A 16,839-nucleotide genomic window follows, 5' to 3' on the forward strand; every position below is an offset into this window, starting at 1 on the left:
TCGCATGCCTCATTTCTTTTCAATGATGTCTACAGTTATATGTATGATCGGGTCATGTTATTGCCATCACTCTCCAGTCATCATCGAATATACTACATCTGAAAGTATCCCACAAATCCAATATTGTGCAGAGTACCCTTATTTTGCCATACATAGGCTGACCGAATTTGATGCGAGAGTCAACTAAACACCGAGGGATACGAGTCTTTATATCTACCATTCACAGATAAGTTACCAATTTTAATAAACACAGATTATACTGTGTGTAAACGATCCATTTCTGTTTCCCTTTGTTTCTCACTGTTGTGTGTGTTTTCTATGCTGGCGAACGCTTACATTTACTGTGCCCTGGTTGCAGTTTTTCTTCTATGTTTGTGGCATGTCCTGGTTTTTCATTTTCAAAATCTGCTCATGGTATCCTGTCACCATGATGAGCTTTACTTGCAGATATTGTCCTGTTGATAATCAATACTTCAGTGTTTCAAAACATCCAGAAGGGACAGAAGGTTTTGAAAGTGACTTGCACTAAATTTTTGACAACGTGGTCGCTGCGATTTACCAGCTGCATATTGATCTGCTTGTTATTACGGCAGAGTTTGTTATTCTGCATGTGCGAAATCAATGGTTCTTTTTTTCATAAGATGCTGCTGGACATGAAGAATTGTTCAATAACGCTCTAGCAGCAGCGTAGCAAAGGCACCATACGCCTTAATTAAGGAAAGCAACCCTGGTTTGATAGGAAAAAAAATACACTAATTTGGTCAAAATAGGCACCTCGTCCGTTTGCCCCGGTGTCACTGCACCTGCTGTTCTGTTGATGATGACATAGTATAAAATAAATTAAAATAAATACACACTTTACCTCCCCTATTCAAAAAAGAAAAAAGCCTGGAAGCCCAACAAAAATACTTTTTGGATGAGTAGATTTGAGAAAGGGCTACTCAGTGTGTCAGTTGACATGAAGTACCTCATTTATTTTACAGTAGAATAATGAATGGTAGTTAGTAAGGGACAGATATAAACGAAGTAGAGGCAATACAAGAATGTATTTACTGGCTATATACCTCACAGGCAATATGACATTTTATTGCTTTTCATGTAATATTACAAGTTACTGATGAATTTTGTATTTATTTATATTTATTACGTGTGGACGTGTAACATAATTCATAAAGAGAGATGAGCCAGAGCGACATAAAGGTTTGGCTTGGACCCAAGCGTCAGCGCCTAACCTATCACGTAAACCACCCAAAATGTGACATGTAAAAATATGGCAAGACCACTTGGTGGCCCTCCCTCTTCAGTGTTCTCTCTCGCTCTTGCAGGTGTACTCCCTCCAAGTAACCAAAGGCTATGTATCTCCCCATTCCCGTGCTCCCTCTTTCTTCTAGGTGTTCCCGCTTCCTTACAGGTGTCCCCTCTCCCCGGCCCAATGTTCTCTCTCTCCCTGACAAATGTTCAAGGTCTCGCTATCTCCGCATGCCTGGCGACTACTCGCTTCCAGGTACTCTCTCACCGTATCAAGTGTCGAAAGTTTGTCGATTTATCTCCCCATTCCTTGTGTTTTCTCTCTCTATAGGCATTCACTCTCCCTTACATGTATCCCATACAGATCCACATCTCTCCCTGTGTGTGTTTGTGTGTGTGTGTTCTTTCTCCGTTCTTTCTTTTCCCGGGTATTTTCTCTCTTTTCCTAGGTATTTTCACTCATTGTTTATGCCTATCACCAAATGCCTTATATTCTTATTATATCTCTTCTACATGTTCATTCTCACATATGTCCCTTATCTATCCACTTCACCCTGTGCCAGGTCTTCTGTGTCTTCCTGACAATCAACGATGATCTGCCTATCTCCCTGCATTTGGTGTTCATTCTCTCTTCAGAGTGATCTCTTTCCCTGATTTTTGCCAAACAATCTCTTTCCCCTACCATATCTCTCTCTTTTACACACTGTGTTCTCTACTAATGGTCACAGGTCTCTCTCTTTCCTCTGTCAATTGTCCTATACAGCTCCGACTAGGTGTTCTCTCTTGTATACAAGTGCCCCATGTTTAGTCCTATCTTTCTACTCCAGCTGTTCTCTCCATACAACCTCTCCAGGGATACCTCTTTCCTTCACACAGTAAGTCTCCTCTCTCCCATTCCAGGTTTCCCCAGTGATTGCCAGGTATTGTCTCTTCTTGGCAAATGCCTCAGGCATGGTTCTGTCTTTCCACGCCAAGTAGTTATCACAGCTAACTCTCTCTTCATATCCAAGGTGCTCTCTCTCTGTTGGTAGAGATCTCAGATTAGCTCTCTCCCTTTCTGCTAGGAACACTCCCCAACCTTTGCATGTGAATTCCTCCCTGACAGACGTATGTCTCTTTGACTTGCTGTGTGCCCCAAGTCTAGCTATTTCGTTATGTCCATCGTGGTCTCTCTCTCTGTATCTTAGTGTCTGTGTCTGCCAGTGTCTCTGATTAACTATGTCTGCATCTCCCAAGGTCTGTCTTTTCCAGTGTCTTTGGGTTCTGTGGTCCATCACTGTTATTGTCTCCCAGTGTTTATGATTCTCATGCGTCTGCCTCGCTCATGTGCATCTCCTATGTGTCTGCATCTCCCAAGATCTGTCTAGGTTTCCAAGGCCCATCTCTCTATCTCTCGTAATGTCTGTGTCTCCCAGTGCCTGTGACTTCCATGTACCTGTCTCTTCCATATGTTTGTAGCTCCCATGTACCTCTATCTTCTGTGGTCTCTCTCGCCCTGTGTCTGTGGGTTCTGAGGTCCATCTCAGTGTCTCTGCATACCACTCCACAACACAAAATACCATTCAACATAAATACACTCCATAACACACAATCCTACTACACATAACTCCAGTACGCTCAATACCATATAATTACTATCCACATATTTTCACTGCACATCATGCCTCATAATTCGACAACACAAATCCACTCCACAACATGCCATTCCACAAGTAACAATTCCAATGCAAGCCACATAATTCCAGTACACACCACATACTTACACACCATAACACTTGGGTAACAAGCAATATATATATATATTCACTGAAAAAACCATAGGTTTCAGGGACGTTATAGTTAGGAATTAGCATTTAAAAAACCTTAGAAATTCACTGGTATAGTTAGTTGGATATTTCACTCGTACAAAACCATTGAAATTCCCCCGTTATAGTTAGTTCAGCTAACTATAACTCGCGCGCCCGCAATGCACGGATGTCACATATTACATCACTCATGACATGGTCAGTGACATCACTCATGACATCACTGATGACATCTCAAATGACATCACTGAAGAAAGAGGCCTTGTTGCAAAATCATCCTGTACCCTCAACTTTTTCAGATGGGTACTGGTGGTAACTGACTCTGACCAGTCTAGAGCCAGTGCTATGCTAAAAGACACTTAGAATACAGTTAAAACACCTACATACTCCAGGGAACACTATGCGTTGGAGTACCCCTGTTATTAGCATGACCTCCTCTGTAAGCTGCTAGTATATAATAGGGCAGGGGGATTAAAACTACCTCTTAAAATGCGCCACAGGGGGTGTTTGTACACTGGTGAAGGGGGAGGGGGGGACTGAGCTGACGTGTGTAAATACGCCATGTGGACGTTTTAATTTGGGGCATAAAGTCCCCTTGAATCCTGAGTGTCCATTGGGTACAAATAGCCTACCAGGTATCTCCAATAAGCGCCACAGAGCTGCGTTGCAAAGAGTTGTCAAAATTGGCACGACCTGGACGACCTCTCTGCAACGCAGCACAGTGGTGCTTACTGGAAGCACCTGGTGGACTAGTTAGCCCCCAAAGGATTGAAGGAGTATTATTTTCCCAACTTAAAAAATGTCACAAGGCGTGTTTGCACACGCCACATCAGGCCCCGTCCCCTCCCTTCACCATTGTGTAAACACGTCCTGTGGCCGTTTTAAGTTGGCTGATTAAGTTCATTTGAATCCTGAGGCTCCCTAGGGTACAGCTAGCCCACTAGGTACCTCCAGTAAGCGCCACAGAGCTGCGTTGCAGAGAGTTGTAAAAAGTGGCACAGCCTGGACCACCTCTCTGCAACGCAGCGCAGTGGCGCTTACTGGAAGCACCTGGTGGCCCAGTTAGCCCCCAGGGGCCCTCAGGATTGAAGGGGAATTATTTCCCCAACTTAAAACGTGCCATAGGGCGTGTTTGCACACGTCACCTCAGGCCCCGTCCACTCCCTTCCCCACTGTGTAAACACACCCTGTGGTCGTTTTAAGTTGGGAGATCAAGCCCTCTTGAATCCTGAGGGTTCTTAGGGGCTAATTAGCCCACTAGGTACCTCCAGCAAGCGCCATTGCAGAGAGGTGTAAAAAGGGGTACGGCCTGCACCACCTCTCTGCAACGCAGCGCAGTGGCGATTACTGGAAGCACCTGGTGGGCTAGTTGGCACCCATGGTCACTCAGGATTGAAGGGGAATTCTTTCCCCAACTTAAAACGCGCCACAGGGCGTGTTTGCACACGTCACCTCAGGCCCCGTCCCCTCTCCTCACTACTGAATGCGCCCTGTGGGTGTTCTAAGTTGAAAGATTAAGTCCCCTTGAATCCTAAGGGTCCCTAGGCTCAAAGCGGCCCACTAGGTGCTTCTAGTGAGCGCCACATTGCTGCATTGCAGATAGGTGTATAAAGGGGCGTGGCCTCTAAACACCTGTCTGCAGTGCAGCTCCCTGGCACATAATGGAGATACCTGTTGGGCTAGTTGGCCCTCAGGGACCCTCAGGGACCCTCAGTATTGAAAGAGAATTAATTCCCCAACTTAAAACTCGCCAGGGGGCGCGTTTGCACAATGGTGAAGGAAGGGGGCGGGCCTGAGGTGACATGTCTGCAAACACGCCGTGTGGCACGTTTTAAGTTGGAGAATTAGTTCCTCCTCAATCCTGAGGGTCCCTGGGGGCCAGCTAGCCCACCAGGTACCTTCAGTATGCGTCAGAGAGCTGCATTGCAGAGAGGTGTTCAAAGGCCACGCCCCTTTTTACAACACACTGCAACGTAGCTCCGTGGCGCTTGTACCTGGTGGGCTAGTTGGCCCCCAGGGACCCTCAGGATTGAACAGGAATTCATTTCTCAACTAAAACGCGCCACAGGGTGTGTTTGCACACATGTCACCTCAGGCCCCGCCCCTTTCCTTCACCACTGTGCAAACGCGCCGTGGCACGTTTTAAGCTGGGGGATTAACTCCCCTTGAATCCTGAGGGTCCCTGGGGTGCAACTAGCGCACCAGCTACCTCCATTAAGCTCCACAGAGCTGCGTTGCAGAGAGGTAAAAGGGCGTGGCCTCAGAACACCTCTCTGCAACGCAGCCCTCTGGCGCATACTGGAGGTTCCTGGTGGGCTAGTTGGCCACCAGGGACCCCCAGTATTTAAGGGGAACTTGTTCCCCATCTGCAAATGCACCATGGGGCGCGTTTGCATAGTGCTGCAGAGAGGGGGCGGGGCCTCCACGCGATGCCTGTTTTTTTTTCCACATTTTTTTTTAAGAAGGGGCTGTGTGACCCCCTTCTTTTCCTATTTTGCTGGCCCTGGGGACCCCATCCCCCAGGGCCTTACCCCATTTTTTTTTTATTTTGTAAAATAATTTGGAAGGGGGCCGCGTGCCCCCCCTCCCAAGGCCATAATTGGCCCTGGGGACCCCATCCCCCGGGACATGGACATTTTTAAAAATATATATTGGAGGGGGGATGGGTGGCACCCCTCCTCAGGCCATTTATGGCCTCGGGGACCCCATTCCCAGGGGCCGGCCTTTCCTTTATTTTATTAACAATTTTTTTGTAATTGGGGAGAGGGGGCTCGTGGCCCCCTCCCTGGCCACTAATAGCCCCGGGGACCACATCCCCCGGGGCTGGCCCTCTGTTGGGGAGTCTCCATTCCCCCCACGGTCCCGCTGGCTCCCCGCCTCCTGCGGGAGCCGGCATTGCTTTTCTACATGGGGGGCTGCTGACATGCAGCTCCCCGTATGGAAAAGCAATCTGGTGTGGATTCCTGCTCTCTCTTCCAAAACCCAAACCAAGTTTGCTATGACAGGGCGGGAGCCGCGACGGACCCCCCCAAATTATGATATTAAGAGCGGTCCCCAGACGTGTGGGAGGGCTCGAGCCCCCACACAGGTTTTTTTATTTAAAAAAATAAAAAGTAAAACAAGCCACAGGGTGGAGGTCCCCGGGGCTTGGGTGGGCCTTCGAGCCCCCCCACCCATTTAATTTCGTAGCCTCGGGGGGTGGCGGTCCCCGGGGTAGGGGGGAGCCTGTGAGTCCCCCACAAATAATCTAATTAAGCCCCAGGGGATGGCGCTTTCCGAACCAAGGGCTACCTTTTTGCAAAATTTGGTGTAATTCCGTTCAGCAGTTTGGGCTGTAGCCCTGTTTAACATTTCCTATGGTAAATAACATGGGGAAAGCGCGTTTAGGGACCCCCCTTTTTTCTCGGCCCTCACTTCATGAATCACCCCAAAACTTTCAGGACAGGAGCGGACGGGAGCGAGTTTTGAAAATGTTGCGAAGATTCGTCAATCGGCGCCAAAGTTATTGCAAATAGAATGTTGCGGATTTCCTATGGAAAATAGGTCCTAACTATAACTACCTACTGGCGACTGCCAGTAGGTAATTTATATATATATCTATATCTCTGCCTCCACCACTGTGCTTCCTGACCCTTCCTCTCTCCCCTAATGGGCTTCCTCCCCCGCAGACCTCCCCTTCTCCTCACCTACACTGGCGTAACAAAACTTGAGGGGGCCTCCCTGCAAGGCCCGTGGGGGGCCCCCCTCTGGGCTCAATCAGGAGCTCTGCAGCCAGAATGCTGTGCTGAGGGGGCCCAGTGGAGGTTGGGGGGCCCCCGCACAGCGAGTGCTGCAGGAGTCTGTGTTACGCTCCTTAGAAGTGTACGGATCACCATTTTTCAGAGTACAGGCATTTTTTATAAAAACACTTTAAGTTTAAGAAAGTACTTCAGCACTTTATAAGAGCACTCATTATATTGCACAAAGACACTTTTTTATGGCAATGGAGAGATTAGATGATTTGGCCAGGATCACAGGATGTTGAGCTGACACCGAGACCCGAACCTGGATCCCCAAGTCAGCAGCTCTTTCTGTTATGCCGCATCAATATTATAGTCGTCTGCAAAATGTACAAAAACCATTGACAAAGACAATAGATTTCACATAGGTGAAACCTGTTAGCTTTGCCAATGCTTGTTATATAAAGTAATTTCTTCTCATAAGTGAGTGGGCGGTGGCAGAGCCCTATAACTGCTAGTGCATTGCGCCTGACAAATGTGTTCTGCTGGGATTGTTAAAATCTTAATTTTATATTTAGTTTGGCTACCTGTATTCTATTTTAAAAACCGACTTGGGGGCTTTTATCACGTTGATCCTCCCGATATTTTTCATCAGTGTAGGTGCCTTTTCTTCACGTACCTGAGGCTTGGGCTCAATCTTCCCTCCTTCCCGACCCGGTCCGATGTGGTGATTAGCACCGTTGCGCGGAGGGCGAGGAAGGGAGAGCCAGGCACTTCTGGTGGGCCGGTTAGCAGTCTGGTGGTTACTCTACCAGGGATAAAAGGCGCATGGTTAAGCGGCTGCGCTGTGGTGAGTGGGCGGTGGCAGAGCACTCTAACTGCTGGTGCATTGCACCTGACAAATGTGTTCTGCTGGGATTGTTAAAATCTTAATTTTATGTGTAGTGTGGCTACCTGTATTCTATTTGAAAAACCGACTTGGGGGCTTTTATCACGCTGATCCTCCCAATATTTTTTATCAGTGTAGGTGCCTTTTCTTAACGTACCTGAGGCTTGGGCTCAATCTTCCCTCCTTCCCACCCCGGTCCGACGCGGTGATTAGCACCGTTGCACGGAAGGGCGATGAAGGGGGAGCCAGGCACTTCCGGTGGGCCGGTTAGCGTTCTAGTGGTTACTCTACCAGGAATAAAAGGTGCATGGTTAAGCGGACGCGCTGTGGTGAGTGGGCGGTGGCAGAGTCCTCTAACTGCTGGTGCATTGCACCTGACAAATGTGTCCTGCTGGGATTGTTAAAATCTTAATTTTATGTGTAGTGTGGCTACCTGTATTCTATTTTAAAAACCGACTTGGGGGCTTTTATCACGCTGATCCTCCCAATATTTTTTAGCAGTGTAGGTGCCTTTTCTTCACGTACCTGAGGCTTAGGCTCAATCTTCCCTCCTTCCCGCCCGGTCCTACGCAGTGATTAGCACCGTTGCACGGAGGGCGAGGAAGGGAGAGCCAGGCACTTCCAGTGGGGTGGTGGGCCGGTTAGCGGTCTAGTGGTTACTCTACCAGGGATAAAAGGCGTATGGTTAAGCGGCCGCGCTGTGGTGAGTGGGCGGTGGCAGAGCTCTCTAACTGCTGGTGCATTGCGCCTGTCAAATATGATCTGCTGGGATTGTTAAAATCTTAATTTTGTGTGTAGTGTGGCTACCTGTATTCTATTTTAAAAACTGACTTGGGGGCTTTTATCACGCTGATCCTCCCGATATTTTTTATCAGTGTAGGTGCCTTTTCTTCACGTACCTGAGGCTTGGGCTCAATCTTCCCTCCTTCTCGACTGGTCTGACGCGGTGAATAGCACCGTTGCGCGGAGGGCAAGGAAGAGAGAGCCAGGCACTTCCGGTGGGCCGGTTAGCGTTCTAGTGATTAGTCTACCAGGGATAAAAGGCGCATAGTTAAACGACCGCGCTGTGGTGAGTGGGCGGTGGCAGAGCCCTCTAACTGCTGGTGCATTGCGCCTGACAAATATGATCTGCTGGGATTGTTAAAATCTTAATTTTATGATTAGTGTGGCTGCCTGTATTCTATTTTAAAAACCGACTTGGGGGCTTTTATCACGCTGATCCTCCCGATATTTTTTATCAGTGTAGGTGCCTTTTCTTCACGTACCTGAGGCTTGGGCTCAATCTTCCCACCTTCCCGCCCCGGTCCGACATGGTGATTAGCACCATTGCGCGGAGGGCGAGGAAGGGAGAGCAAGGCACTTCCGGTGGGCCAGTTAGCGGTCTAGTGGTTACTCTACCAGGGATAAAAGACACATGCTTAGTGGCCGCGGGCAGCGGGCACCCCGCCGGCACTCTGAAGGTGCACCAAAGGCAAGCCAGTCTGCGGATGTACGGGGACCGGGGCCAGAACCCCTGGCCGTCGAGTGGTAAGAATACAATTTAACTCGGGAGATCTACATGCTATGCGCCACCTTTTATCCAGCTTGTGTAGATATAGCATGATGGTCAGCCGAGACGAAGACTGTAGCCACTGCTCTTTCAAGTGTAATACTGAGAGAGAGAGGCAGGCAGGGAGCTCAGGACTGAACTGTGGTCTGCTGAATTGTATATCTCTCAGTAAGCATATACTGGAAATCTTTGACTTGATCTCGGATGGGAAGTTTGATCTATTGTTTCTTACTGAGACATGGCTAGACTCCGATTCTGAGCCAGAAATTCTAGAGGCATTACCCTCTGGTTATACGTTAACTAGGATTGACAGGGCGACAGGTAGAGGAGGAGGGATAGCTATTATTTTCAAACACGCCCACCAATGTTTTCTTGAACCGATTAGTATTGCTGATATTGAAGTGGGCTCTTTCACGATTAAAGTTAGTCCTAACCTTACGGTGAAGGGGTTCTTGGTTTATAGACCACCTGGCCCACAAACACGGTTTTTGGTCAGTCAGTTGGAGGGTATTACTCATCTGGCCCTACGACATGATAAACTTTTACTGCTGGGCGATTTGAATCTCCATTTGGATGATCCCTTGAATAGGGGGGCTGCTGACTTACGTCAGGAACTACTGACACTTCATCTAAGCTTGAAATCATATGCTCCTACCCATCAGCACGGCCACTTACTCGATCCTGTGTTTGCTAATTGGGAGGATATAGGAGTAACCACCGCCCTCCCTGCCCCATGGTCAGGCCACTTCCTGGTTCCCTTCGTGGTGAAGGTTCCAGAGCCTAGAGTCCAGGGAAAACCTGTGTGGAACTACCCTTGCCGAAAATGGGCGGGTTTCTCGCGGGATAAATTTGACAGAGCACTGGCCCTGAGTGGGCCTGGGGGGCGCACAGATATTGAAAACGCCTGCTATAATTTAGAGAGGCTCATTACAGAAGCACTAAACAGTGGGGCCCTGCCGTTACCAAATAAGATTCCGGGTAGGGCACATAAATCAGCACCTTGGTATAATACTGCATTGCATTTGGCTAAAGCCGAGTGTAAACGCCTTGAGAGGCGATTGAGAAAGGGATTTTTAAGTCAGGATAGATTGGAGTACCTTGAAAAATGGAAAAAATATCATAGGCTCATCAGAAGGGCCAAGGCCACTCACTACCAGGATATAATTGGGGCAGCGGGAAGCTCTACAAAAGAGCTATTTAAAATCTACAAGGAGATCTCCTACCTTGCAGCTCCTGCCGCGCCTATAGCGGGCTCGGCTGAGTCATGCAATCGGATTGCGGTCTTTTTCTCAGAGAAAGTGGAGAAAATGTATTCCTCCTTTCCTGGGACCGTAAAGATGGGCACAGAATTTGTGGAACAGATCGGAGGAACTATGGAGGGCATGCGACTGGATAGTTTCACCATCCCCCCTCCCGAGCTACTCAGCAAAATCTGTCTGAGCATTAAGTCTGGCTCGCCCAGAGATCCTGCCTCACCTAAGCTGCTGGGTGAGAGTATTGCCATCCTTGAGCCCTAAATAAGACATCTCCTGGAGGTATCTTTTAGAACACAGACGGTGCCTGGTAGTTGGAAAAAAACAACTGTTCTTCCACTTCAGAAGAAACTGAATATCAGCCCTGACAAACTCGAAAATGTACGACCTATCTCGCTGCTGTTTTACTTGGCTAAAGTGGCAGAGAAGGTAGTAAACCAACAGCTAATGGTTCATGTCGAGGAATCGAGTCTCCTGCACCCCTCTCAATCTGGCTTCCGGGCTCTACATTCTACAGAGTCTGCTCTACTCCTTGCCACAGAAGTCATTTGACAGGGGGAAGATGCTGGGCAAACAATGGCCCTGATTCTTCTGGACCTGAGCGCCGCCTTAGATACTGTGGCTCATTACACCTTGCTGCAGTGCCTGAATAAGGGAGGTGTCTCAAGCCCGGCTCTGAAATGGTTGCAATCCTTTCTGGCTGAGCGAAGTTTTCAGGTCAGACAAGGTGCCTATTATTCCAAGGTCATCAAATTAGAACAGGGTGTGCCACAGGGATCGGCCCTGAGTCCTACCCTGTTTAACCTTTACGTTACCCCTTTGGCGGAGATAGCAGGGGGCCTTGGAATCAGGGTTGTGTCATACGCCGATGACACCCAGCTGGTGGTCTCCCAATCACAGGCACCGGACTCGGCAGCTTCCAATTTCAGGGCATGCATGCAGGAGCTTGCCTCCTGGATGGTTAATAACTGCCTGAAACTTAATGGAAATAAAACCGAGGTGCTTGTGGTAGGGAGTGTCCCGTCAGTGAGGTAGTTGGCGTGGTGGCCTTCGAACCTGGGTCCCAATCCTATACCATGCACCTAGGTGAAGAGCCTGGGTGTATGGTTGGACTCCAATCTCTTGTCTGAACTTCATACTAGATGTGTAGTGGGGATGTGTTTTGGAGTCCTTAAAAGCCTACGGAAAACTATGGATCTCCTCCCTACAGAGGCCAGGAAGACGCTGGTGCATGCCTTCGTTACATCTTGCCTAGATTAGGGTGCCACCGCTAAATGTTTCAACAGACTCCAGGTTTTGCAGAATGCAGCTGCACGGCTGGTCCTTATGCAACCTAGGAGGGCTGCCTCCAAAAGAGCCCTGAACACTCCGCACTGGCTTCCAGTAAGGAAGAGAGTGATGTTTAAGGCACTTTGCATATGGCATCGCATCATCCAGGGCACGGGCCCTTCCTATTTGAGGAATCTTCTCACCTGCTATTTTCCCGCACGGCTCCTTAGATCGAGTGGAACTGGCTTGTTGCTAGTACCTAATGTTAAGAAGGCTAGGATGGGAGGTAGGTCCTTCTGGCTTCTGGCTGCTCAGAGTTGGAATAAACTTCCTCTAAGCCTCCGGATGGAATCATCCGTGTTGAAGTTTAGGAAGGATCTTAAAACTCATCTGTTTTCATGCTAATAACGTCTTATTGAGGTGGGCCGAGGTTTCTCGACTCTGCTTCCTCCACTCACCCTAGCGCAGGGACACGCCGGCTTGACGTAACCAGGTGCTTTATAAATTATTTTATTATTATTATTATTATTATTATTATAACGCTCAGCTGTGATGCTGTTGTGCACCAACGTGTTGCCTGCATGCATAAGAAAGGCACTTTTTAAACATGGAGTTTTACATTCATATAACATGCTTACAAATTACATTCTGCCATTAAGACAGGATTAATGTTTAAACATGTTTAGGGCTTTGGCGTGGGATTCTGGGATTATCTGGGAGAGAACAATCTGTTAAAGTAGGTGAACAATAAGAAACAGGTAGGTTTGTGGGTATTCACAAAGCTCATTCGGGTATCTGTCCACCCTTAAAACAACTGGCAGTGGCGGAAAAAGGTTACTTCCTAATTTTTCGAATGCAGTCTGAAATTTCAGTACACAAAAGTGCTTTGTGATTCATAATTACAATTCTGAATCCCAAAGCATGCATTATGGCCCCTGCATTATTGCAAGGTAAAAGGGCAGACAAAAGGTCCATTCTTTCGCCCTCCCTGAAATGTGTAAAATAATTTGGGACCCTTTTGAAATTATAAACCATGAGCTGCCCTGTGCCTGCTGAGGGCAGATACTGAGCATTTTCAAAGTATAAAAAGTCCAGATTTGATAGCTTACACTCTGCTCACAAAAATATATCCCCAAGAATTTCTTCGGGAAATCAATAATAGTCATGGATTTTCAGAAGTATTCCAAATGTGCAACATTTACATATGCAGGATTTTTATAAGGTGGACAATTCCTCCTTCTCAAAAGAAGCTGGTTTCAATGCAGTTCTTGTATTGCACTGTGACTAACCTCTTCATTGGCACAGCAAAGGTACAGGTTGCAAACTTTTGGGAATCGGCCTCCCCAATGATATTATTGTGGCAAGAATAACCTGAAACTCCTTGCGACCTGTTATGAATGCTAAAATACAGCCCTGTGAGCCCTGTGAATGTCACGTAGTCCTTGCTGGTTGGATGACCAGATTTAGGCGCATATTAACAAGGGCAGTATCTCCGCTTTTTTGGCTCTAAAAGCCAAAAAATCGGAGGTAATCTTTTCGCCCTATTTACAAGTGAGTGCTAACATGCATTAGCGCATGTCAGCACCCTTTTACGCGAAGCCTCCCTTTGCATCTCTAATGAGATGCAAAGTGGGCGTCACTGGTCAGTACAACCTTGCAAATATCGCTGATTTGCACATCGCGATATTTGCAAGGCTTCCCCAGCTTTTAAGCAGATGTTAGTTTTTGGAGAAATCGTCTGCTAAAATGCAGACTTACCTATCCCTAACATTGGAGGTGCGTCATGCAGATACGACCACAGGGTCGTATCAGCAAGGTTATCACCCTTATTCCAGGAAACATCGCTGGAAAATGTTAATAACGTGCTACCAGGGCGATAAATTCCAGAGATAGACAGCAATAAAAAAAAAGCGCTAAGCGCGCTTTGCGTTATTTATCGCTGTCCCTTGATGATATGCCCCTTTGAAAGTCAAAAACCAGGACATTTTGCAAAAATAGAAGAAGGACTCAATTCAACATCATCGGAGGGGCAGCCTTCATCAATATAAAAACAAAGACATGGCACTATGGGAATTAATATAGTCCGTTTTTAAACCCAGTATCATGCATGTTATTTAAATAGATTTATAATAAGAGCTGCTAACTAGTACTGGTTTGTAACACATTAAAACGTGACCTAAAATTGCTGAAATCTGCCGGGACTTTCCCGGCAAATCCAGGACGCAGAAGCGGTCGGTGGTAGGAGTGCTGCTGGGCGGGATGTGGGGGGGGGGAGGAGGGGGGGGGTAGTAAACTACTGCATACGGACAAATACAGATAAGTAAACATAAAAATAAATAAAACGAATTTCGTTGTGCGCACTGCATCGCCAAATGCAACGCAGTGCGAGCAAAGAAATTTGTTTTATTTATTTTTTTGTTTACTTACCTGTATTTGTCCGGATTCCGTAGTTTACTATCCCCCACCCTGCCCCTCCCCCTCCCCACGTAATTGCCCGGCAGCACTCCTACCACCGACCGCTACTGCCAGGACGCCTGGTCTCCCTACCTGGTGGCATATTTATCAAAGGTTCACGCATCGCAGGGCAGCAAGTAAAGTTGTTGGGCTGTGTTGTGTGAACTGGGGCTGAAAAGCACCACATCTATTAAATATGAGCTCTTCAGCTCTCTACCTGTGCTGGAGCACCTGAGGCCGCCTAGCACCAATACAGATACCATTTCACACTACGAGCAGGAGTGTTTTTGTTCTAGGAAGTACTACCTTTCAGCACAGTACAAACTTGTAAGGCAATTCTTTCTATGGATGGTGAACAATGCATCACGCATAGAAAGTCAGGCAAGTTGATGCAAGATGCAAATCGGCCTTTGCGTGGTTTACTAAATATCAAGGAACATTTTGCTTTGTGGGTGTGCCAAAAAAGTGGCTCAACCACAATGCAAAATGATAGTAGATCTGAGCCCTGGTTTATTCAGTCCCTTAACTCAGTTTGCATGGGGAAATTAGTGCACACTTCACTAAAGATCCAAAAGTATACTTTTCTAGGGACTCCTCATGAGCAAGAGAATTAAGTGCCATTTTCAGAAAACCTTATGAAGTCTTAAGTTTCACTTATCACGCACCTTGAAAAAAAAACCATATATATATATATATTTTTTTTTTTTTCACTGAAAAAAAACAAAGGTTAAAGTGACGTAATAGTTAGGTGAAAATTTCAGTCACAACATAATCATAAAAACACTGAAATTCACCAGTTATAGTTATCCCTAGTACCTAGAACACATGCCCTTAGGTAACTATAACTCACACCCATGCCATGCACAATCTTGTCATTAAATATGTAATTTTAGATGTTGCAATGATGTTATCAATGATGTTATAGAACATGTCATGAGTGATGTAATATGTGGGGTAATTAGCAGTGCATGCCATAGTTGCAAGTTATAGTTACATTACGGCAAACATTTAAGAATGTATTTGTAAATACCACCTCTGACAACATCACAAATCTGCTTGCTGCAGCTCTATGCGTATACCGTGCATCGCGCTTTGGAGGTGCTAGTAAAATTCAGTAACATAGCGGTAAGTGCACATATCTTCAAATTTAGTAGGGCTTCATGACCGAATAAAATTTAGACGGTTAGATAGATAGATGTCTTTAGGTAATTTAAACTCCTCAAATGCACCATTGGCCTTAAAACCATAACACATGACAATGTTGGACTGTGACCTATTAACAATCTTAGTTGCCCAACCTTGCAATCAGCAAGACAATATTTGCTGTGCATTGTAAGAGGATCTAGAAAATTGATCTAATCTTCCTGTTGAATTAAACTTGCATGATGCCATGTTTCGGTTAAGCAAGGTTTAGTTTAAAGATTTGCATAAGCTGAAAAATTGACATCATTTGTTTTTTCCCTTCGCAGGCTTCCGAGACAGAGATACTGTGCATTATGCGTATTTCAATGGTCGTGTTTGGATCAGCGGGCACTGGTCTAGCTTTCCTTTCAAGCTCCATCTATGACCTGTGGTTCCTGAGTGGAGAGTTGGTGTATGCCGTCCTCTTCCCCCAGCTGTGCTGCGCCCTCTTTATCCCAGGGACCAACACATATGGCTCAGCAGCGGGGTTCCTCTTTGGCTTCGTACTGCGGCTGCTGGCTGGGGAGAATGCGCTTAGACTCCCTCCTGCCATACATTACCCAGGCTGCAGGCTAGTGGATGGCACCTACATTCAACTATTCCCATTTAAAACATTCATAATGCTGTGCTCCTTGGTCACCATCATTCTGGTTTCCTATATAACCACCATTTTATTTAAGAAAAACATCATATCAACAAAGTGGGATGTGTGTGGCGTGGCACAGAAGAGCCGTGCATCCCTGTCGCGTCCTGCCTCAGAAGACCATGCAGATCAGCAAGCCAGTGAATTGTACATGGATTCTTTAAAAGGAAATACTTAGTACAAATGTGACATTTTTTAGACTACTTTAAAGAATTTTATATAATATTGTGCATCTTTCTTTTCTTTGTCATTCAAACATTGGTACTGATGAGTTTAATTAAAACATAATATTGCAAGAACAAAATCATATCCGGCTTTCAGAAAGGTGTTTTAATTTGTGAAGAGCAACACATTTTACAAATTGATTGGCTACAAATATTTTTTTTAATGATTCATTGTTGGGAATTCTTCTCTGGATTATCAACAATGATGGATTCCAAGTGGATCTTCATTTCCAAATTGTTCATCTTCGGAACTACAATATTGTAGGCCTGCATCTTTTATTCAAAGATTCTCTAAAACCAAATGCTGTTGTCTATTTTGGAGACAGAATGGAGAGTTTGCGCAATACTAGAGACAACGAAACTTACACTTTAGTATGTGTATTCAAGTTCTTTATCATTGTGTTTTGAGGTCTTGACTTTAGTCTAGACAGTGTTAGATTTCTGAGATTGAAGAACTATTGTCTACAACACAATACATAGAGTGGGATTTGAGTCATTCCCTTGCTCATGATGGAAGACTTTCTTGCCTCTGTCAATTGCCTACTCCCTATTTTTGCATTTGTTCAGTATCCGGAGCAAATTCTTCTTACCATGTTTCTGTTCG

General features: G+C 46.3%; 1 protein-coding gene across 2 annotated transcripts in view; it reads left to right on the plus strand.

Annotated features, from left to right (window-relative positions):
* Nucleotides 1-16,310, plus strand: part of LOC144771567 (high affinity choline transporter 1-like) — a 132,280-nt gene extending 115,970 nt beyond the window's left edge. For both annotated transcript variants that reach the window (XM_078655961.1, XM_078655962.1), the window contains one exon: nt 15,656-16,310. In XM_078655961.1, coding sequence (XP_078512087.1) covers nt 15,656-16,189 — 534 coding nt within the window. In that variant the 3' untranslated portion in view covers nt 16,190-16,310. The remainder of the gene's footprint in view (nt 1-15,655) is intronic.
* The last annotated feature ends 529 nt before the right edge of the window (nt 16,311-16,839 follow it).

Source organism: Lissotriton helveticus, chromosome 8 (genome assembly GCF_964261635.1).
Source record: "Lissotriton helveticus chromosome 8, aLisHel1.1, whole genome shotgun sequence".
Lineage (NCBI taxonomy): Eukaryota > Metazoa > Chordata > Amphibia > Caudata > Salamandridae > Lissotriton > Lissotriton helveticus.